Source organism: Mauremys reevesii, linkage group 19 (genome assembly GCF_016161935.1).
Source record: "Mauremys reevesii isolate NIE-2019 linkage group 19, ASM1616193v1, whole genome shotgun sequence".
NCBI classification, from domain to species: domain Eukaryota; kingdom Metazoa; phylum Chordata; order Testudines; family Geoemydidae; genus Mauremys; species Mauremys reevesii.
Window position 1 is genome coordinate 1,494,589 of NC_052641.1, and position 24,345 is coordinate 1,518,933.

Below are 24,345 nucleotides of genomic sequence, written 5' to 3' on the forward strand. Positions count from 1 at the left end.
TTCTCTTTGCAGGATCTTCCTCCTGAAGCCTAATCACACTTATACTCCTCAGTTCTCCAGCAGCACACCTTCTCACTCCCTGCTCCTTGCATGCCCTCCACTAACTTATGGGAGGTCCTTTTTAAACCAGGTGTCCTGATTAGTCTGCCTGCCATAATTGATTCCAGTATGTTCTTAATTGGCTCGAGGTGTCTTAATTAGCTTGCCTGTCTTAACTGGTTCTAGGAGGTTCCTGATTGCTCTAGCGCAGCCCCTGCTCTTGTCACTCAGGGAACAGAAAACTGCTTATCCAGTGGCCAGTATATCTGCCTTTTACTTCTCTGCTGTACCCTGAGTAGGGTGACCAGATGTCCCGATTTTATAGGGACAGTCCCGATTTTTGGGTCTTTTTCTTATATAGCCTCCTATTAGACCCCCCACCCCCACCCTCTGTCCCGATTTTTCGCATTTGCTGTCTGGGCACCCTAACCCTGAGGCCTGCCGGGGATGTCAACAGGCGGATCCTTCACGGAGCCATGAGCATGAGTGTGTACTTGGCACGGTTCACCTCTGTCCCTGAAGCCTGTTCCCTCTGTGGCGTGAGGGAGACCCTGGCGCATGCGTACCTTCAGTGCATCAGGCTGCAGCCCCTCTTCCAGCTCCTCCAGAACCTCTTATTGAGGTTCTGGCTGCACTTTTCACCGCACTTATTTATTTATGCACACCCAGTCTGAGGCGCCACGAAGTCCCGGGACCACCTCGTCAACCTCCTCCTAGCCATGGCCAAGGTGGCCATTCGTAACACCAGGGAGAGGAGGTTGAGGGGGAGGGGGAGAGCCTGCAACTGTGGGGCTGTTTTTCGTTCTTTCATCCATTCACGTATCCAGGCAGAGTTCCTCTGGGCAGCATCCGCGGCTCTCTTGATGTCTTCGAGGAGCAATGGGCACTGTCCGGAGTTCTCTGCTCAGTGTCTCCTTCCGGTTCTTTAGTTTTGGCCCTTTGACCCCCACGCCTGTTCCTGTTGTTGCATTCATTGTCCCCTGGACTCAGTTGGGTTCTGGGTTTAGTAGCCCCTCCCCAGGCTGGGGGGGGGGCTTATAGCAGTAGGCGAGCTAGCGCTCGCCCACGTCCCAGCACTCAAAAGGACTAGGCGAAATGCATGGATATGTGACTTGTCCATGTGACTCCAATCACCATCTTGTTACTGTAATTTTCCACTGATTGTGCTGAGGGCTTTGTTTGAAACAATAGGTTTCGCTCCACATGGCAGAAGATATAAAAGGTCCTGGAAATTTCTCCATTTTGCCTCTTTCCTTGCCCAAACCTCTGGACTATGAACTATACAAATGGGAGCATTCTAACCAAAGGACTGAGGACCTTCCAATGATTTGGAAGCAACCAGAGACTTATCAAGCCAGTGGTTTATCCCATCACTGCTACAAGCCTGAACCAAGAACTTTGCCATTACTGTCTGTATTTGATTCCTTTAATCAATTTTAACTCTCACCTTTCTTTCTATTTATGAATAAACCTTTAGATTTTAGATGCTAAAGGATTGACATTCAGTGTGATTTTTTTTGGGTAAAATCCAGTTTATATATTGACCTGGGTGTGTGACTGGTCCTTTGGATCAGAAGAACCTTTTATTTGAAGAGACTGGTTTTAAAGAACCACTGATCTCTAAGTCTAGTGTTTTCGGTGGTAATACAAGGACTGGAATGTCTGAGGAAACTGCTTTTATGACTTCTTGTTAACCAGTGTCGTGAAGCAGAAATTTACTTTGTTGTTTGTTTGGTATCTCCTATGGGGGATTAGCCACCAGTCTTTGGGTGTATCTGCCCTATTTCTCTGCAGTTTGCCCTGAATTTGGCATTCTCAGTTGTGACCCACAGAGGTATGGTTACAGATGCCATATACTGCAAAGTTACATGCATGCTGCTAAATCTGTCTCAGTTGCCTGTTTTTAATAACTCTGTTCCTCTTGAGGACTTACACATCTGTCCCAAGGGGCAGGTACGTCCTCTCAACACTAGGCAAATGCCATTTTGGGATGCTCCCACAGGCCATGCAGCCCTAGCTGGCCAGACTCTGGTCCTGGCAGCCTTGGGAGAACACGTGGGCTTTTGAGGTGTGGTGGGTCAGGAGGGGAGACAAGCCACTCGCTGTTATTGATGGCTTCCCTTCTTGTGTCCATAGCCTAGAGGGAGGCATAGGAGGGGCCTAGGCCAAGGGCGGCAGGGAGGCTGCCCCTGGGAGACAGGCCGCGCAGATGGAGATCTGAATCTCTCTGTAAATGTTAGTTAATTTTTAAATATTTTATCTTCAAGAAGGTTTCATTGTGTTTGTGCTGGATTCCTCTTCAGGTCAGGGGGGTTTTGAAGGCTGTCATAGGGCCTGCTTGCAATGGAAGAAGCTGGTGGGACCCAGAGCCTGCAGTGGGGAGGGGGAGGTGAGCTGGGTAAAGAATATCACATTGTCTGTGCTAACTTGGAGAGAGTTATGGTTTTGGCTCTGTCACTGAAGAGTGGGCTGGGACACGGTGGGACACCTGTACATCTGGTCTGCACTAGCTCTGCAAGGGCTCAGGTATCACCGGTGCAGGTGGAGGGGTAACCATATCATGGCTGGGCTCTAGGCCATTTTGAAACATTAGGGGATTATTCTGTGTGGACACAAAGTTCTCACTTGTACCCCCAAGCATTGAACTTCTGCAGAAATGTCAGAGATCTCTAGTATAGGCTGGGTTACAAATGGAAAATTATTCTATGGGCGTTCCCTATCCTGCTTCATTGCTCACATGTTTCATTCCTCTGTCTATTGTGGCAGAGCTCTGACCTTGCCCCCGTGGGTCCTGCGCTTCTAGGCGGTTTATGCTAGCCTCAGTGGCTCACTGTGACCCTCCACGTAGCCCTTCTCTCTCTAGGGCCAGGGTTACAATCTACTGAGCCCTTTTCATCATAGGCTGCAAGGAGGTTGGTGAGAGAACTCCCACAGTCTCTGTTGTCCCTGGGAGCTTATTTCAGAACAGTTTAGCCTCCTGTCCTGACAGGGGCCTGACTTCCCCTTCCAGATGTTCCTGTAGTGCTGGGTTGGGGGGAACCCGGGCCCGCCCTCTACTCCGGGTTCCGGCCCAGGGACCCTAATGGTAGCAGCTGTTGGCAGCCAACCTCTCACTGCCAGAGTTGCTACATTTCCCTGGGCCACTTCCCCACAGCTCTCCTGCTTCTCCCTTCTTCTCCCTTACCTTAGGGCTCCCTTAATGATGGTTTGAGGGTGTCTTCATTAACCAGCCCTTCAGCCGCACTTCCTCTCCTCTGGCTCCCTGGCTGTCCTCTGCCTGACTGGAGTGAGCCCTTTTTATAGTATCAGTTGGGCCTTAATTAGACTCAGGTGGTCACATTAGCTTAATGGCCTCACCTGACTCTTTGCAGGTTAATTAGAGTCAGGTGTTCTCATTAGACACAGTTTAATGTATAGCCATTAGACATTGTAATGGCTATACGAGCAAAGGCTGAAGGAACTGGCAATGTTTAATTTGGAAAAATGGAGATTAAGGGGGGACACGATAGCAGTTTTCAAATATTTGAAAGGCCGCCATAAAAAGATGGAGAAAAATCGTTCACTCTTGCCACAGAGGGCAGGACAAGAGGAATGGGTTCAAACTACAGCAGATATAGATGAAATCTCAGGAAAAACTTGAACTGTAAGAAGAGTAGGACAGTGGAACAAACTGCTTAGGGAAGTCATGGAAGTGCCTTAACTGGAGGTTTTCAAAAGGAGGCTAGATAGCCATCTGTTTAGCCACAACAAATCCCGCATTTTGGCAGGGGGTTAGACTAGATGACGTTTGTGGTTCTATGATCCTATATCTCAACCCCCCTGTATCTCTGTCCTTGTTAAATTGTATCTATGCCCTTTCCTGTTCCTCTCAATAGCCCTTCCCCATTGTTATTTTTATGGCTGAATGCTTTTGTCTGCCATCCAGTATTGCACTCTGCTGTCTTGCAGTACAGTACAAACTGCTTGTAGTAAACTCTGCTTGAATAAAGCCTTGTTTCATAGAGTTCTGTGGCATTGTCCTTGTAGGAAGTTATTGTCCTTAATTCCCTATTTTGTCTCCTATTTTGTTGAAAGTTCAGAATTGTCCCTGAGAACTCTGAACAGGCTGGAACATTAGGACACTCCATTTATGGGGGGAGTAGATCAATTGAGCTCTACTGACTGGACGAGTTTTTTTGTACATTATGAAAATAAACTCCATGAAGGAACGTGATCCTAATCCTGTTAAGAGGAAGAGCACTGGCCTCTCCTCTGGTGGGTGGGGGTGGGGGTGTGCGTGCGCTAAGTCGCTCCAGTGAATATCTCCCATGGGTCAGATGTAGGCAGTCATGCCACTTAGTCCTCCCTGGCCTTTCTTTAATAAGCATCTCATTAAAGCCTAACTAGTGCTGCTTTGTTCTCTGGTTTCCCTATCAAAATTGTGCAGCTCCGGGAAATGTACACGAGCCAGCATTTGAACGAAGCCCCTGCTCTAATCAGGCCATTGTTTTATGTGTGCAGAAGCAGTGTGAGAAAGCTGGTGGCCTCCTGCCATGCATCCTACACACAGTTGTGTGAGGAGGGCACAGCCCTGTCTGTCGGGAAGCATGAATGTGGGTAAAGAGAGAAGGAAGCAGGAGATGGGGAGGAAGGAGAGAAACAAAAGTTAGGGAAGGGGAGGAAAGAGGGCAAAGGGTAGCAGCAGCAGTGGCCCTAAGAGGGGGAGATTCCTACTGAGTGGTGTCAAATGTAAAAAACAGCAGAAAAGAAACCACCCTGTTACTTACTGCATATGGCCAAATTTTCCCCAGATCTCTGTGAGGCTGCCTGGTGATCCCTGGGGGGACCCAGACCCTCCCAGTGACTGCTGGCAGGAAGATCCGACAAGCACTGAAGGAAGCTGGAGTCCTAAACTCCAGCCCACGGACTGTATTTAAAAGTGGAAATGGGCCCATGAGTTGGATATTTCTTTACTGCAGGGGTGGGCAAACTACATCCGGCCCGCGGGACCGTCCTGCCTGGTCCTTGAGCTCCCAGCCGGGGAGGCTACCTCCAGCCCCTCTCCCGCCGACCCCCCTCCCCCAGAGCCTCACCTCACCGTGCCAGCAGCATTCTGGGGGGCAGGGCTGCACACTCCTGCGGGGCAGCGTGTCTGGCTTCGCGCCGCTGCCAGACGCTGGTCTGAGTGGCATGGTAAGGGGACCAGGGCTGGGGGGTTGGATAAGGGGCAGGGGGTCCCGGGACGCAGTCAGGGGACAGGAAGCAGGGGACGGTTGGATGGGGCGGAGGTTCTGGGGGGGGGGGTGGTCATGGGATGGGGAATGAGGGGTTGGATAGGGGGTGGGAGTCTAGGGGGGGTCTGTCAGGGGGCAGGGGTGAGGATAGGGGTTGGGGCAGTCAGGGAACAAGGAGCAGGGGGCTTAGATAGGGGGTGGGATCCAGGAGGAGCAGTTAGGGGCACTGGGGTCTCTGGAGCGGGTGGTCGGGGGACAAGGAGCAGGGGGGGTTGGATGGGTCGGGGATTCTGAGGTGGGCACAGCCTTCCCTACCTGGCCCTCCATACAATTTTGCAACCCTGATGTGGCCCTTGGGCCAAAAAGTTTGCCCACCCCTGCATTACTGGAACCTGTCCTAATAGTCCCTCCAAACCCTCCTGCCATGCATAGTGGGGATCTGCTCCATCTATCTCCTAGAGCTGGAAGGGACCTCAAAAGGTCATTGAGTCCAGCCCCCTGCCTTCACTAGCAGGACCAAGTACTCATTTTTGCTCCAGATCCCTAAGTGGCCTCCTCAAAGATTGAACTCACAACCCTGCGTTTAGCAGGCCAATGCTCAAACCACTGAGCTATCCCTTCCCCTGAGACTGGTTCTTATAACCTCTAGGTTTGTCAGGACTAGGATGGTCTTGTTCACACATGGGCTAATGAACAATGCCTGGGACTGGCACAGGTCAGCCTGGGCTGTTACAGGTCACCATGGCCCTAGGTGGTGAGGAGACGAGGCAGATCCCTTGGGTCTATAGCGAGAGGTGCCGGGTCTGTACCTTAATGCTCCTAGGCTGAGGTTTTCAAAGGCCTCTTGAAATCTATCTTAAACGGTAACAAGGCTGTGAATTCTTTCGATTTTTGTTCGTTAGAAAACAGAAGCCCCCAATTCTGGTGCGTGCTATATGCAGCTGCCCAAATGCCCATCTCCCTCATGCACCAGTCTGTCCTTATCTTCCTTTCTCCAATCCCATTGTTGGTTTCCACACTCCTTTTCAGATCACATGCAAGACCCTCGTCCTCCCCTTCATAGCTCAACACAGCTGTACCATGGCCATATCCCTGCTCTCCTCGCCTCCTGCCCCTCTTCTTTCACTCCCGCCTAGGCATCTCTAGCATCTCCCTGCTAAACAGTCACAAGATCTGCCCTCTCCTCCTTTGAACCCCCAAAGACCCACTTCCCCTGTGCCTTCTGAGGTGGATCAGGGGTATCAACCTGTTGCATCCTAATACTTCACTGTGTACGGCCACTGTGATCCTGGGTTGACACTTGCTGTACAGAGTTCAGACCCAGAATGACCTTTCCGTGCTGAGCTGGGAAACCAAGAAATATGGCTTTAGAACCCCAACTCATGAAATACAACAGGTAGAATATGCTGGCTGCTTTTGAGTGTAATCTCCTTGAGTTTAGTGATGCCCCGGAGGCAGGCTTTTATTTTGGAGAGGAAGCATTTGAAGCTGGCAAGGGTGTCAGGAAATGGAATAAACCAGAGGCAGCACTCTGGTCTTATGATGACTAGCTCAGACCATTCACTGCAGACCACAGGTTGAGGGAGTGAACAGTACTGCAGTGTGTCTATGGACTCTCCTCCCCCTCCCACATCTGGCTGGGGTGTCTTCCTTTGAAAAGCTCTGAGCTCAAGGGTGGCTGCTCAGAGCAAGTCAGGAAGGTTGGAAATCGTTGGCTGCCTGCTGGACTGCCGTAAGTAGACTGCTAATAACTGCCATGTATTTCTTGTATGTATCGCTTCTTAGCATCAGGCAGGACTGGCAGATTCATGGCTTGGGAATGGCACAGAAACTGTGTCTTTTGTGCTTATGACTTGTGAACAGTTCAGTTTCTCTTCTTCTCTAGGTTTGCTTTCAGGGCTTTCATTACAGTTTGGCATCAGCTTTAAATCCTGAAACTTTCACTACCTGCTCTGGCTTTAGTTTGTGAACCTCTAAATGCTGTTCTTGCCACTAAATCAACCCCGTCAGGAGACCCATTTGCCACATGGTTGTCCCCCAATCAGGAATGCTGTCTCACCTGTGTTGCAAGATGGAACTGATGTCCCCCTCCCAACATGGCTGATACATGTACTGTCACTAGGACCTCTGACAAACACTATTCCAGGAATAGAGTAAATAACCCTCATACAAGAGAACCTGATAGGTGTTTTGCAAGGGTCCCATTCTTCTGGGCAGTAGCCATAGAAATGGATGGCTTTTATTCCTTTGAATAGCTGGTGTGTGAAAAGCTGAACAACTCTATTGTGTGGAGCATGTTTAAGTGCTGTGGGAGTTGACTATTTTTTGGTTATGTCTGTGACACGTATTAATTTCAAAGGGGGCTCAGTGTAGTGGAATCCACTTAGCTGTCTGGCTTGGCAAGAAGGGCTCCATTTGCCCACTAGGAGTCTTAGAGTTTGTCTGTGCTGCAGTTGGAGGTGTGGCTGCAGCATGTGTAGACGTACCCGATCTAGCTCTGGTACCAAGAGTAGTGAAGTCGCAGCAGCACAGTCTTCAGTATGGGCTTTGCAAACCTGCCAGGGATCCTAGGTATCGACTTGAGTGGCTGGCCTGGGTTGAAGCCTGTGCTGTTAGGGCTTCACTGCTGTTGGTATTCGCACTAGTTAGGTCTAAGCGAACTGGGGTGCCTCTGCATGGGCTGCAGTCACATCTCTAGTTAAGTGTAGACAGATCCTTAGACCAGGCTGAGTGCTTCCTCCTCAGCATTTGTCTGGATCCCGCCCCCAGTCTAGACCTTTCCTGACCTGTAGTGTCTCTCTGGGATGTGTGAAGGACTGGCTGCCACTGGAGAGCTTACCCCAGAGAGGTCTGAGCAACAGGCCTGGCTGTCTCCAGGGAAGAGCCACAATGGACTATTCTTTACATAGCGTGTTGCCTCCTCAAAGCACCTCGTTCTTCTTAACTGGCCCTTGCAGATCCCCTGGGAAACGGGGAGCATCGGGATCCCTATGGTACAAGATGCTTGTCTTTCATCTTCTGAGAGTAAGCCAAGAGGTGGCCAATCTTCCTTCAGTCGCTCTCTATAATCCCCAGTAATACTCTGCTACGTCAGTCCCAGGGCTCCACAGAGGAGTGACCCCACCTACATCTGCATTGTCTGCATGTCCTGAGAACTGGTTCTGCTCATGGATGAGTGGGGTTGGTGGGTGGGAACTGAGACGGGGTGTCTGGCCCAAAGCGATGGAGGGAATTGGTGTCCGGAGTTGGGATTAGAACTCAGGATCTGGTTCTGCGCTTCTAGTCCTGTGTGTAAGTCCTGGTCTGCTTCTCTTAATGTCTTGATGAGCCTTCAAACGGAACGCACTGCCCCTGTATAGAGAGCTGGCTCCAGAACTAAACTGTGATGTGAAAGAGTCAGCAAAATGAGATGCAGAGGAAATTTATCCCTTAACCAGTTTTTCCCTTCCCTACTTTTCTTCCTCACTCAGTAGGATGCTGTTGAGGATGCATGTGCTAGAAGTGCTGTGTAGACAGGTGAACCTGTCCAGGTCTCAGTAGTCACTGTGTAATTTTATTTCCTTCCCTGAGTGCATTAATAAGTGCTAGAGCAGGCAGCAGTGCAGTCTGGAGAGCAAACCTCCCCTTCGCATAAAAATACCTGCCGCTGATGGCTGGGTGTGTGCTCTGGACTGAACCTACTTAAAGCTTTTGCCATAATAGGAGCTAGCATCTGGCCCCAGTTAGACTCTGGCTTTGTAAAAGCAATGCCTCTTGCAGGATATACAGCTCTTCGCCTGGCAGCCAACTAGTTACTCTGGATTGCTCTTGCTGCCTTAAGTCTTGTTGCAGACCCACAAACCCACTAATTTACTAGAGCTGCTGCTCCAAGCCATCTGTTCCCACCATCAGCTGGGGAGAGTGAAGATCCTTGATTGTAACTTCAGTCGATTAGTGCCCAGCACTCACTATGCAGCCAGGCTGACTTTTTCCTTGCTCTCCAGGGGGGTGACTCTTATTTTTAAATGATTTTTCCATGTATTGATTCCCTTTGCACAATGGCTTGAGCTGTCTCTCCGTCATTATCTTACTTTAAGGGCTCACGAAATATCTTACTACACGTGTCAAATAGCTGTAGAGATCTTAGGGGGGGGTGTGGCGGGGAGATCGGTGGTCCTCGTTCCTTAGGGAGAAAGGCTTTGTGTGAACATCACCAAGGGCAGTATTAACCAACTCAGACTTGAAAAAACAAAACCAATCCCCCCACAAACGGCACAACAGAACCAAACCCCACTTTCTCACTCGAATACTTCACTGTCATTTTGTTAAGGTAGTTAGCTTTTTCTGAATGCTCCTCCCACTGCTGACATCCCCTGCATCCCCAGCAACCAAGACAAAGAGTAAATCATTAAAATCTAAAAAATAATCCCTACCTCCCACACAGTTTTTTTACCTGAAAAGGAAGAAGAGCCAAGACTTCCTGGAATCTGCTAGGGACTTGGCTATTGCTGTTGATTTTACAGGTATGTTAGGGAGAAGGGTGGCAGTTTAAAGCTCTAAGACAGAGGGATAGTTGTTTAATTTCAACACTGGTGCATCCAGGGAAAAGCCATTAATGACATCAGTGGGGGAATGAAGGTGGTTTTCGGGGGAGGAGGGGGAATTTCATATTATCCTACTGTGAGAAGGAAGGGGTGGCAGAATGCACAAAATCCTCAAACTCTGGAAACATCACTTAATTATTTAGCTTAAAGGGGTTCTCAAACTGGGGGGTCGGGACCCCTCAGGGGATCGCAAGGTTATTACATGGGGGGGGGGTCGCGAGCTGTCAACCTCCGCCCCAAACCCTGCTTTGCTCCAGCATTTATAATGGTGTTATAAATTAAAAACACTTTTTAATATATTTAAGGGGGGTCACACTCAGAGGCTTGCTATGTGAAAGGGGTCACCAGTAAAAAAGCTTGAGAGCACTGGTAAACTCAGAGCTCACTCCAGAAGTATCAGTTTCTGGTGTGCTTATCTCAACATCTCCCCTTCCACTTTCCAACCACCTAAAAACTTCTACAAAAGCTGGGTTGTTTCCTGATCACCATTGCTCCCATATTGAAGACCTTTCTCCATCTCTTCTGCACACAACACTCCCCTTCCCACTGTCTCCTGTAGCTTGTGGCTTTAGGATGGTTGAGATGGGTTTTCATTTCATTGTTTTTTTTAAAACTGTATCACTTTGTTGTGAATAGAATCCTAGACCATAAAGGACCCAGAGCACAGTCTGTTGTAGTCAATAGGGCTACCTAGCACATCTCTCCAAGGAGAGCAGAGCAATGCTTTTCAGTTTTGTCAAGCTCTGGGAGAGCCTTCAGAACTGGTGCTAAATGACTTAACCAAGGCCACATGGCAAATTGGTGGCAGAGCTGGGAAGAGAGCCCAGGTCTCCTGAATCACTGTCTATTTGAGGCACCATGCGTCTGTCCAAGGCCCTGGTTGTTCTGCAGTGCCCATGCAGCATGTCTCTTGCAAGACCTAATATACAGGGCTGTACAGTTGTTTGCCCCTTTGCTTGGGCAGGAGAGATTTGAGGCTTGGGGTTGTGTGTGTGTGTGTGTGTGTGTCAGTCAGTGGGTGTTTCCTCCACTCTGGTTCTTTGGCTTTGAAATTTAACAGTTGTATGTGCATGTAGATGAGGCAGTAGGCTCTTCTGATGCATTGAACAAATAAACACTGAGTCCACCTGTAATGCTTGCTCCCAGGCGAGAGCGCTGAGGATACAGTAGTTACTTTCTTCTGCTATTTGCACTAGCCCTTAATATTCCCTTAATTTGCTCACAGTCTGATTATGCCTGTGTGGCCTCTGTGCTCCTCGTGCCAGACCCTTGGGTTTGAACAGTAAGTATGGAAAGAGGGATTCTTTCTTCCCCCTCCGCCCAGTAGATTACATTAGCTATATCATTCACTTCAGTGTTTGATATGAGGTATAAGTTGTCCCCTTCTCTGTATCCCTATGCCTCACCGACTCTCCAGCTCCTTTCTAAATCTCCTCTGAACCCTTAATCCCTTTCTGCCTTTGCTCTTTTACTCTCCAGAGCATTTTGAGATCAGCTCCTGTGACAGGCACCTCACCCCAGGGAGGGGGAGAAACCATGACCACCATTAACCATTTATTTGCTCTCTTCTTGTTCTAAAGTGCCCGTCCAGACCCACTTGATTTGCAGTAAACAGATTTAATGGTTTTGGATTTGCAGCCTTCTATATGTTTCTCTCTCTCATTATGTCTAAAGTAATTAGAGGGGAGAGGTGAAGAACGAAAGTTCCTTGAAATGAGACTGGCTTGCCTGGGGCTATTCCAGACCTTTCCATCAGCAATAACTCTTGTCCCAAACTAATGCAATTTTTGGATAGACCTGTTCCCAATCAAATGCATGGCTGCCAATTAGGAGAATTATTGTGAATCTGATACCTTGATAGATTAAATTAAAATTGGGAGCAATTAGATTCAGCAGCAACAAAAGTCAGCTTTTGCATGTTCAATGTCTGGAGTTTAGAGGAGACTTTTTCACTTAATGAGTTAAAAAGGATCCTTTCTTCCCTGCTGCATGTTTTCTCAATTGGATTGTAGGTTCTTCAGGGTAGCGACCTTGTGTGCTTACCACCCACTAGAGAGTTGCAAAGATATTAAAGAAATTAACATAATGGAAACACACCTCATTGGAAATGCAACGTTTGCTTTGAGTTCTGTGTACAGAGCTTGAGGGATGATGGTATGTCCCAAGCTATGAGCCACATCTCTAGGACAGCAGTTCTCGTGGTGTGGCTTGTTGGAGGCCTGACTTCTTCTTTGTGGACAATAGAAACTGCCTTCTGTTTGGAGAAGGGTTTCCTGTGACTCTCGCCCTAACATCCATTATTCCATCTTTCTTCAAGGCTCCCACTGTCCTGTGTGTGCCATCATTGACAACTCTGCAGTAAAGATGTCCAGCCACCATGCAAACCATATGATGAACAGCTCCATGGCATCCACCTCTGAGCATTATCATCCAACCTCGGAACACCATCACCCTACAACATCACCGGGGCACAATCATGGAGAAGGGATGATGATGATGGTAAGTGAAGTCCAGAAAAGTACACATCATCCAGAGCTTAAATTGAGCTCGGTTTCCAAAGTCCAAAGACTTTTGCCTCCCTGAACAGGTGGCTCTTTGTAGCAAGGAGTCAGAATCAGTTTTCTAAAATGCTTATTTATTAATGTTTAGCTGCAGGGAGGACATGACTTAATAGCACTAAATCCATTCACCCAGTTGCTGAGCTCACTTCCTGAGGGGTGTTTCTCTACAAGGATTCTTTAAATCCTCTAATATTGCTGCTTGCCCCAAATGTGCTATTCTGTCTTCAGTGGCAGCTGTTAACATAAATGAAAATCTGTCCTGCCTTGGTTTGTGTATCTGAGCTGGGAGAGGCAACAAGGGCAGTTTCCCTAGCGGACATTCTGTCATATGAAATGTGTTCAAGAGTTGGGCTCATTTTACTGCAAACTGTGCTTCCCTTGCAGAAAGCCAGGTAGCCTGCATGCTTGGCACCCCACCTTTTGTGAGCAGAAGACATGCATGAAAGCCTGAGTGTTTCTGGAAGGGCCTCTCTAGGCATTTGCTGGGATAGCTGCTCCGAGTCATTTAGACCAAAGAATATGTGGTCTTTCCTTACTGGGATTTTCCTATAGACAAAAGGAAATGAATAGAAAAGAGGTTCTCAAACTTTTATATTGGTGACCCCTTTCATATAACAAGCCTCTGAGTGTGACCCCCTTTATGAATTAAAAACACTTTTTAATATATTTAACACCATTATAAATGCTGATTGCAAAGTGGGGTTTGGGGTGGAGGCTGACAGCTCACAACTCCCCCACCATGTAATAACCTCGTGACCCCCTGAGGGGTCCCGACCCCCATTTGAGAACTCCTGGAATAGAACTCTTCATCTGAGCTCCTAGCAAGAACATTAACCAGCTCTGTGAAGAACATTCACTGTAATAAATGAAAGATCTAAGTTACGATTGAATCAAAGTAACCAAGCCCAACCCCATTCCTTAACTCATCCCCATGACCTGAGTGCAGGACAATGCCACGCTGAATGTACAGTATTTTGGTGGGTGCCAGTTTGTGTGTCAGTCACCACATGGTTTCCTCTACTGTAGGGGTGGGCAAACTTTTTGGCCCGAGGGTCACATTGGGGTTGCAAAATTGTGTGGAGGGCCGGGTAGTGAAGGCTGTGCCTCCCCAAACAGCCAGGCTGGCTGGCACTGTCACAGAGCCCTCTTGCCAGCAGAGGGAGACAGAAACTTTCCCTCTAATCCACCCTGGCTGCCTGTCTCCATTGTTCTCCTCTCACTACAGGTGGAAATACCTTACTGACTGGCTCCACTAGCTTTACGGTATTTGTGCTGCTTTTTCCCTTACAAACTGTTCCTACCCCTAGGACTGAGAGTTGTGTCTTTGCACCCATTTTCATACTAAATGTTATGTGGCAGCCACTACAGATGCTGCTCCCGTAAGTGGACCCTTGTGGTCCATTGGAGAGAGGGGCCTTTCCACTCACTTGGCATTTGCTGCTGTCTGGTTTGCCATGTGAAATGAGATGGGTGGCTTCCCTCCCTGCTAACACAGCTTCCTGAATCCTGCTGGTACCAGCCCAGACACCCACCCTGCATTTCTGTTATGATGGTGGAATCAGGTCTCTCTTCTGTGAAGCTCTCTCATCAATACTTGTAGAGTGTGTGTATCATAGAATCATAGAATATCAGGGTTGGAAGGGACCTCAGGAGGTCATCTAGTCCATCCCCCTGCTCAAAGCACGACTGTAGTGGGGTGGTCCCCTGCTCCTGCCCGGAATTGCTTAATACAGCTCTGGCAGAGGGCTGGGGCAGGGGAAAAGCTGGTGGCAGAGCAACCGCAGCTGGGCCATGCCCCAATCAGGCCACAGCTGATCCCCCCTCATTCTTCTCTTCTGCAGGCTAAACAATCTCAGTTCCCTCAGCCTCTCCTCATAAGTCATGTGCTCCAGCCCCCTAATCATTTTTGTTGCCCTCCGCTGGACTCTTTCCAATTTTTCCATATCCTTCTTGTAGTGCAGGGCCCAAAACTGGACACAGTACTCCAGATGAGGCTTCACCAATGCCTAATAGAGGGGAAGGATCACGTCCCTCCATCTACTGGCAATGCCTCTACTTATACAACCCAAAATGCTGTTAGCCTTCTTTGCAACAGGGGCCCACTGTTGACTCATATCCAGCTTCTTGTCCACTGTAACCCCTAGGTCCTTTTCTGCAGAATTGCTGCGTAGCCACTCGGTGCCTAGTCTGTAGCAGTGCATGGGATTCTTTCGTCCTAATTGCAGGACTCAGCATTTGTCCTTTGAACATCATCAGATTTCTTTAGGCCCCAATCCTCTAATTTGTCTAGGTCCCTCTGTATGCTATCCCTACCCTCCAGTGTATCTAACACTCCTCCCAGTTTAGTGTCATCTGCAAACTTGCTGAGGGTGCAGTCCACACCATCCTCCAGATCGTTAATGAAGATATTGAACAAAACCGGCCCCAGGACCGACCCTTGGGGCACTCCACTTGATACCAGCTGCCAACTAGACATGGAGCCATTGATCACTACCCGTTGAGCCCGATGATCTAGCCAGCTTTCTATCCACCTTATAGTCCATTCATCCAGCCCATACTTCTTTAACTTGATGGCAAGAATACTGGGGGAGACCATATCAAAAGCTTTGCTAAAGTCAAGGAATAACACATCCATTGCTTTCCCCTGATCCACAGAGCCGGTTATCTCATCATAGAAGGCAATTAGGTTAGTCAGGCATGACTTGCCCTTGGTGAATCCATGCTGACTGTTCCTGATCACTTTCCTTTCCTCTAAGTGCTTTAAAATTGATTCCTTGACGAGCTACTCCATGATTTTTCTAGGGACTGAGGTGAGGCTAAAGGGCCTGTAGTTCCCTTGGTTGTCCTCCTTCCCTTTTTTAAAGATGGGCACTACAGTAGCCTTTTTCCAGTCATTCGGGACCTCCCCTGATTACCATGAGTTTTCAAAGATAATGGCCAATGGCTCTGCAATCTCATCCGCCACCTCCTTTAGCACCCTCGGATGCAGCGCATCCGGCCCCATGGACTTGTGCTCGTCCAGTTTTTCTAAATAGTCCTGAACCACTTTTCTCCACAGAGGGCTGGTCATGTCCTCCCCATACTGTGCTGCGCAGTGCAGTAGTCTGGGAACTATCTTGTTTTGAAGACAGAGGCAGAAAAAGCATTGAGTACATTAGCTTTTTCCACATCCTCTGTCACCAGGTTTCCTCCCCCATTCGATAAGGGGCCCACACTTTCCTTGACCACCTTCTTGTTGCTAACATACCTGTAGAAACCCTTCTTGTTACTCTTAACATCCCTTGCTAGCTGCAACTCCAGTGTGATTTGGCCTTCCTGATTTCACTCCTGCATGCCTGAGCAATATTTTTATACTCCTCCCTGGTCATTTGTCCAATCTTCCACTTCTTGTAAGCGTCTTTTTTTGTGTTTTGTGTGCAAGGATTTCACTGTTAAGCCAAGCTGGTCGCCCACCATATATACTGTTCTGTCTGCACATTGGGATGGTTTGTTCCTGCAACCTCAATAAAGATTCTTTAAAATACAGCCAGCTCTCCTGGACTCTTTTCCACTTCATGTTATTCTCCCAGGGGATCCTGCCCATCAGCAGAAAAGTCTGCTTTTCTGAAGTCCAGGGTCCATATTCTGCTGCTCTCCTTTCTTCCTTGTGTCAGGATCCTGAACTCGATCATCTCATGGTCACTACCTCCCAGGTTCCCATCCACTTTCGCTTCCCCACTAATTTTTCCCTGTTTGTGAGCAGCAGGTCAAGAAGAGCTCTCCCCCTAGTTGGTTCCTCCAGCACTTGCACCAGGAAATTGTCCCCAGCATTTTCCCAAAACTTCCTGGATTGTCTGTGCACTTCTGTATTGCTCTCCCAGCAGATATCGAGGTGATTGAAGTCCCCCATGAGAACCAGGGCCTGTGATCTAGCAACTTCTGTTAGTTGCCTGAAGAAGAAGCATCCTCTCTCTCTCTCTGTTCTGTCTTTAATTTACATTGTCATCTTTTTATAACCTGAAGACATCTGCCAATAAGATTCAAAGAAGGGAGAAACTCCACTAGATCTTTTTAACCCTGAAAAAAAAATGTCTGAAGATGCACAGTTCTGTGGCAATGCACCAACACACTGGGCACACCTTAATGACCTATGTGGGATCACTTTTTAAAAAGAAATTAACAAAACAATAAAAACCCTTTATTTAAGTTATAGGTAGGGTTTGAAGGGTTACATTTTTATGGATAAATGTTAATCACCGTGCACACACAAACTGACAAAAAAATCCATTGATGATGATTGAAATTTACATATAGGCAAAGTAAGAAAAATGCTGCTGGAGAAATTTTTAGAGTAAAATCCAGTGACTTTTCAATTAAAATCGTTACAAATGGACAAGCGACTAGTTACAGCTGTAACTGGAGTGTGCACAGCATACCTAGCACTGCAGTCTGTGTTTCTGCTACACTAGGTTGCGGTAGAATGTCAATTCAACTATGTACTTAGTTACTGACCAGAATGGACTGCCTCCAAGGTTAACTCTAGTTATATTGTCACAATGTCCTTCCATTTAACTTTTTTAGGGCTTGTGTGTGTGTTCTGTGAAGTTCTGTCTCCCTCCATTGGAGCTTACGCATCTTGCTGAGGTTTTAAATGATTTTTCTGTCTTGGCCAGGACATGACTTTCCACTTCAGCTACAAGAACGTGCCACTGCTTTTTTATGGACTGGTGATCAATACACCTGGAGGTTAGTAAAGCTATGTTAGCAAAACGGCTGACTTGTTGCTCACCCCAGGCCAAACCAAAGGCTTGCTACTGAGCAGTCTTGTCTGAATGACCCCACCCCATGAGGTCAGAGGCTCCTAGAGCGTCCAAGGCAAGATGGTTAACAGGTTGGAAATTGGGGCACAGAGGCTGAAGGTGATGGGATGACTTCCGTGTCACTATTTGAGTGTTGCACAAGCCTTAGCGAATGTGATCAAGAGTTTCACTTTATGCGGTTGGACATCGCACTCCCTGTGGCCTGTGCAGTGGGAGCTGTTTGTTGGATTGTTAGGTACTTTTCTCTATGTGCTTGAAGCAGATGACTCATCCTGTGCAGAGTCAGTAACCTTGTTTTGTCCTTTCCTGTCTGTCAGAAATGGCTGGTGCTTTTGTTGCAGTCTTCTGCCTAGCCATGTTTTATGAGGGCCTCAAAATAGCCCGGGAGAGTCTGCTCCGTAAATCACAGGTCAGCATTCGCTACAACTCCATGCCTGTCCCGGGACCAAATGGCACCACTTTGATGGAGACGCACAAAACAGTTGGGTAAGAATCCACTTTCCTTCTAACACAAACCCTGCTCATCTCAGCAGAAAACACAAGGAAGACTGAAACATAGCAAATTCTATACAGATCAAATAGTCCTCTGCAGTAAAACTAACTTCATGCTTGTACACACTTCATCCTGAAGGAGCCTAAAGAACAAACTGTAAATACAGGGAACCTGCAGCTCCCTTTTTTGGAGGGAAGAGAATGCAACAGCTACTCTGCACCAGCCACGTGAGGCCCTTTTTACGAAAAGGGAAACAACAAATAAAAGCAGGGGAAGCTCGTAGGGAGGTGTGCTGTTTCCACATTTTAATTTGGCCAGGACACTAGACTCTCTCTGCCTATTCTTACATTAGGCACCAAAGGATCTTTCTGTGCCCATGAGTGGTCAAGGACTCTGTTTGCATACAAGCTGCTCTGTGTGGCTGGCAATGAGGTCCAGGTAGTAAAATGAGCTGGAATGATTTTGATCTTAGCAGCTGTGATCACCCAGTGAACATAGTTATTCCTTATTCAGGAATAACCAGTTTTATTACAAAGCACCCAGCTTCATGGAGAACATTGCAGTCATCTATGACAAATACACATGACAGGAGATCTCTGCCCTTTACTATCCCATCTCTCTTGGTGTTTCATGGCCACCTTCAAAAAGATCTCAGAAAAACTAAGTGACTGGGCAACAAAATGGCAAATGAAATGTAATGTGGTTAAATGTAAAGTAATGCACGTTTGAAAAAAATAACCCCAACTATACATACAATATGATGATGGCTAATTTAGCTACAACTACTCAGGAAAAAGATCATAAGAACGGCCGTACCGGGTCAGACCAAAGGTCCATCTAGCCCAGTATCCTGTCTACCAACAGTGGCCAATGCCAGGTGCCCCACAGGGAGTGAACCTAACAGGCAATGATCAAGTGATCTCTCTCCTGCCATCCATCTCCATCCTGTGACAAACAGAGGCTAGGGACACCATTCCTTACCCATCCTGGCTAATAGCCATTTATGGACTTAACCTCCATCTTGGAGTCATTGTGGATAGTTCTCTGAAGACGTCCACGCAGTGTGCAGCGGCAGTCAAAAAGCGAACAGGCAGGGCCGGTGCAACCATTTAGGTGGTCGCCTAGGGCACTAGGATTTGGGGGCCACCATTTTCTTTGGCAGCGACCGCGGCGGCCGGATCTTCGGCCGCCCCGGTCGCCACTGGCATTTAGGAGGAGGGAGCTGGGGCAGGAGAGCGCGGGGAGGGCCGCTTGCAGCAAGTGGGGGGGAGGGGCGGCACGCAGGGGAACTCCCCGCCCCAGCTCACCCCAGCCCCGCCTCCTCCGCAAGCACGCCGTGGCTGCTTCACTTCTCCCCTGTCCCAGGCTTGCAGCGCCTAAGCTGATTGGCGCCGCAGACCTGGGAGGTGGGAAAAGTGAAGCAGCGACAGCGTGCTTGGGGTGCTTGTGCTCGTATGTGGAGCTGGGGTGAGCTGGGGCGGGGTGCCTCAGGGTGGAGGGTGGGGAGTGGGGAGCTGCTGCAAGGGGGCACCTCAGGGTGGAGGGGGTTCTGCTGCAGGGGGGCCTTGGGGCAGGGGTGCGGGGGGGGCGCAAGGTGGAAGTTTCGCCTGGGGCACTAAACATCCTTGCACCGGGCCTGAGAACAGGATGTTAAGAATCATTAAAAAAGGGATAGAGAATAAGACGTAGAATATCATATTGCCATGGTGCACCCACATCTTGAATACTGTGTACAGATGTGATCTCCTCATCTCAAAAAAGATATACTAGCACTAGAAAAGGTTCAGAGAAGGGCAACTAAAATGATTAGGGGTTGGAATGGGTCCCATATGAGGAGAGAGTAAAGAGGCTAGGACTTTTCAGCTTGGAAAAAAGGAGACTAAGGGGGGATATGGTAGCGGTCTATAAAATCATGAGTGGTGTGGAGAAAGTGAATAAGGAAAAGTTATTTTTACTTGTTCCCATAATGTAAGAACTAGGGGTCATCAAATGAAATTAATGGGCAGCAGGTTTAAAACAAATAAAAGGAAGTTCTTCACACAGCACACAGTCAACCTATGGAACTCCTTGCCTGAGGAGGTTGTGAAGACTAGGACTATAACAGGGTTTAAAAGAGAACTGGATAAATTCATGGAGGTTAAGTCCATTAATGGCTATTAGCCAGGATGGGTAAGGAATGGTGTCCCTAGCCTCTGTTTGTCAGAGGGTGGAGATAACTTGATCATGACCTGTTAGGTTCACTCTGTTTGGGGCACCTAGCATTGGTCACTGACAGTAGACAGGTTACTGGGCTGGATGGACCTATGGTCCGACCCAGTACGGCCGTGCTTATGTTCTTATGTAACTTGGCATTCCCAGCCCATAGGTTATTGTCTCTCTGCGAGGACCCTGCATTTCCCATCCTGTGACTCTGTTCACTGACTGCTCATCCTTTTCTGATTCCTCAGACAACAGATGCTGAGCTTCCCTCATCTCCTGCAGACAGTGCTGCACATCATACAAGTGGTGGTCAGTTACTTCCTCATGCTGATCTTCATGACCTACAATGCATACCTCTGCATAGCTGTGGCAGCAGGCGCAGGCACTGGCTACTTCCTCTTCAGCTGGAAAAAGGCAGTTGTTGTGGATATCACGGAGCACTGCCATTAATGCTGGACACAGAGCGAGAGCCTCTCTTTGCCCCTTCGCTCGCTCTAACTGCAGTCACCAAGAGGATGAGGATCATTCCCCAGCTGTCTGAGAAGCAACATACACCATGAAAATCAGTGTGTTTTTTACCACCAATGTCCTAGTCAGGACAGTGCCTGGGCAGCTCACAGGGATTCCTGGTGTTGAGGATTTCCCACCAAGCAGTCTGGTGCCCACACTAGATGGACCAGCTCTTGAGGTCACACCAGAGCCACCCTTGACCACAATTTATGTTGTATTTGTAGATTTTTCCCTGATTGAAATTACATAGCAAGTAGATATTTTCAAGATTATTGAACTGTCCTTTTAAATCATTTTATTTTTAAAGAATAAATGCTCAGATCTGGGGGGTTTATGCATGGTCGATAAAGGAGCCAGTATGTGACAATGACTATTTTAATTTTCAAAAAAAATCTGTACTTAATGCCTGGGGGAGGGAGGCGGGGATGTGACTGACCTCTGGGCCAGCAAAACCCTCTGGGACAGTTTGTAGAAACTTCTGTCCACAAAATTACAGAGTGCTGCTGGTAAATCACCAGAGGCCTAATGGGCTTAGGTCTGCCCCGAGAAGTGTGCACCATTCTTATTAACTCCAGTGGGCATATTGTATCTATGTGTATCTGGGCCAGACTGGGGCTGCTTTCAAGTCTGTTTAATGTTACTGGTTTTCTGCTGTATTCTTGCTCTGAACAGCAGAAACATTTCAAACTGGCCACTTTGGCTTACTGATCATGGAAACGTACTTGCCATATGCAAATCAGCAATTGCATTTTTAAGTAGCAGAAAGAGACTTTAAATAAACCATCGAAGCCCTGTTGATTTCATCTTGATTTGCAGCCATATGCTGTTAGACTCCGATTTGTCATTCCATGCAAATTGTCAGCAGCTGGCTCTATTGTTCTGACTGTTTACAAGATTGTGATTTCTCTTTTCTTTCCGGTTAAACCAAGTGACATGAAGAAAGCTATTAAAGATTGACATTTCTGTAGAGGAGATTCCTTGGCTGGGCTGGCAGGTAAAGAACCAAACTTGTGTAGGGAGGATATAGCAGCCTTAAAACTTGCTCCTCTTAGATGAGGGTTGGGGGATAAGAGACTATAGGGTCAGTAAAAGGAGTTCCAACCCTGAGGACTCTTCTTTATCATAATCACCAAACTGGAACTTCTCAACATGGCTGTGCTGGAGCAACCAATGCCAATGTCAGAGCTGGATAGCAGCCAATGGAGAGCTTCCCACCTTCCAGCCAGGCCCCTCGTGCTAGGAGCCCAACAGATCTCACGAACAAGGCAGGGTTCAGGTCCTGCTGGGAGATCTGTGTGGGCAGCAGGGTTGATTCAATAGTTGGTGGTCTTCCCTCTGAGTCACAGCTAAACTGTGGAACTAGAGAATTCTGTGTTGCTAGGGTGCTAGAGATAAGATGTAAAGCTGAGTTCCTGACCGCTTGTTACAGATCTCTTGGTTTTCTGGGTAGGAGGTGGGCCGAGTGTGCTGGCCTGATTCTGATGGGAGAAATGCTGTTCTGCCTCCTTAAATCCCCTTGCAGCTTAAGTAGTTATTTTACACCTCATTTCCTGTCCTAAGCAGCTGTGTGGTGTGAAATGGCTGCTTAGGTTCTTGATATGATCTCTGTATATTGTTGGTTCTGATACTGTGGCCTAAGGTCAAGCCCTTGGAGCCCGTCTTGATCTGGCTGTGGGAAAGGTGGGTCTGGGTCTCTCCCAAAGAGTATCATGGAATGGGAAAGCTGGAGAACTGCTGCTATTCAGAGTTGATTAGCTCATTTGTAAGGTACTTTAGGATGAAAGATGCTAGAGAAATGCCATTTGTTTTACAGCCCCTGAATGTGATGTGAGAGGCAGGGCTACGTTGTTTCAAGCAGCCTGTCACACAAACTCTACTCTCCCCAGATGCTCTGAAATTAATAAAATCACCAGAGGGTGAGAAATGGCAGAGGCAAGGAAGAAAAAGCTAGGTAGCCCAGGGGATGCATGGTCAGTGCGGCCTTAGAATCAGTCCCAACATGAACTCCAGTTCATGTTCTGGTTGTGTCCAAATAGCCACTGACCTCTAAGCACATTGTGGCTTGCTGATACTTTAAGCAACTGCTGACAGCAGTTAATGTCCCAGGCAGCTATGGGCTCAGCTATGATGAACTGGCAGTAGTGTTTCCTTTGTCAGTCTACTCATTGTAGAGTCTCTGAGGGCTTGTCTACACTTACATTTTATAGCGCTCTAACGTGCTCGGATGTGAAAAATCACCCCCTGAGCACAGCAAGTCTCAGCACTTTAAAGCGTTAGTGTGGACAGGCTCCCAGCCCTCGGAGCTAAACCCCTCATGGAGGTGGTTTACCAGGAGCGCTGGGAGAGCTCTCTCCCAGAGCTCGCACATGAACACACACACACTTCAAAGTGCTGCCACGGGACTTAGATTTCAGCTCTTGCTGTTTCATGTAGCTGGTCAGCATGTGACTGAAAATCAAGGGGATCAGATGTGACTACCCCTTCTGGGATTTTGATGGGAGATAAGGAAGACTCCTGCCTCCATTCTTCCATGCCTGGCAGTGCAGGTTCTTCCCTTTACAATCCTGGTGTTTTCCATATCCAGATAAACGTCCAAGGTGATGTGGGAGGAGTGGCCTCCTGAGGAGTAACTGATGTATAGTGAAAACTAGGTTGGGTACACTAGTGCAGCAAAGTTCCAGCCAGACTGATGTCCTCTCTCCAGCAGTGGCCCACACCAGCTGTATCATGGAAGGAAAAAGCCTCCTAATGTACTTCAAACAATTCTCTCCTGCCTATGGCACTTAGGAGGGGGTTGGGGGGGGGGCTTTCTGCCCCCCAGCTATTAATGGCTCCATGCCCTGAAGTTTAAATAACTTCACTAGAGGGGTGGCACTGGCTCAAGTGGGTGAAGTATGTTCTGATGCTAGTCAGGCCAAGGCTGGGAGAGGAAGAGAGGGGCACATCAATAACGAGTACAATTCAAAACTACTCTTCCCCATCCCCGATACATGAATTGTGCCTGTCATCTCTACCCTGGTTGCAGCATGTTTTCTCTGCTTGATGAGACCCTGCTGTCTCGCAATCTCCACAGACTTTACTAGCCTGAATTGTTGCATTTCACAAGTTTGCTAAGAGTGGCCAGGGCCATGTCTTAGCCTTGAGGCTCACTTAATATGAATGTGCCCCTGTTATCTCTGTGGGCTTCTCATGAGCCTTCAATCCATGGCCAAGTTTTATCCTTTGTGGTCAAATGTAAATTGACAATCTAGTGGTGTGTTTATAAAATAAACTGACAGAGCCACATCCTTCACTGGGTTACAATCTCCACATGGTACATCAGTCCTAACATCCCTGTGTTCCTGGCCCAGGCTTGTTGATTTGCCAACCTCTCTAGAGCACCTTCTAGTAACACCCCTTTTCCTGCCTGGAATCTTTTGCAGGAGTGTTTGAGGCAGACCTCTTGATGCTGACACTAGACTTCTATTGGAGGAAAGCCCCCCCCTCCAATGACTACTAATTGTTCTTCAACGATTTAACATGCTTAAAGATAATGTATGATGGGCTGCATGCAAGTATGTTGTTTTCAGACTGTGCCTCCTGATTGTGACCTTGGATGAATTACAGTGTTCACTCAACTCCTAGACTCTGATTTCTGTTGCAAATAAACTGTCTTTTGTTGCTTTTTTATCTAAGTGCCTTTAGGAAACAATTGGGGGTAGTGCCTTTTAGTTGAGCTATAGCTGGTTCCAGCTGTATCACAGGGTTGGTAACAGGGGACCATGACTTTGTTTTTAAATCCACTGTTCTGGAAACAACTTGTTTGAAATGCAAATAGAGCTCTTCCTGTATACAATTAGTTAATAAAGTAGACTGCATTTTACTGGGGTGGAAGTGTCTTGGCAGCTACCTCCAACATGGAAAAGGTAAAGCTAGGCACTGAGCCAGAGCAGGTACCAACAGCCTCCA

General features: G+C 47.9%; 1 protein-coding gene across 8 annotated transcripts in view; it reads left to right on the top strand.

Annotated features, from left to right (window-relative positions):
• SLC31A1 (solute carrier family 31 member 1) overlaps window positions 1–24,064 on the top strand; it is a 75,877-nt gene extending 51,813 nt beyond the window's left edge. For 4 of the 8 annotated variants that reach the window (XM_039506579.1, XM_039506580.1, XM_039506583.1 and 1 more), the window contains 4 exons: window positions 12,153–12,334; window positions 17,049–17,121; window positions 17,513–17,681; window positions 20,136–24,064. In XM_039506579.1, coding sequence (XP_039362513.1) covers window positions 12,200–12,334; window positions 17,049–17,121; window positions 17,513–17,681; window positions 20,136–20,337 — 579 coding nt within the window. In that variant the 5' untranslated portion in view covers window positions 12,153–12,199 and the 3' untranslated portion in view covers window positions 20,338–24,064. Of the gene's footprint in view, window positions 1–6,901; window positions 6,985–9,688; window positions 9,755–10,979; window positions 11,118–11,967; window positions 11,990–12,152; window positions 12,335–17,048; window positions 17,122–17,512; window positions 17,682–20,135 lie in introns of those variants that run through there. The other 4 variants (XM_039506586.1, XM_039506584.1, XM_039506585.1 and 1 more) reach the window with 4 other exon arrangements.
• Window positions 24,065–24,345: the final 281 nt, after the last annotated feature.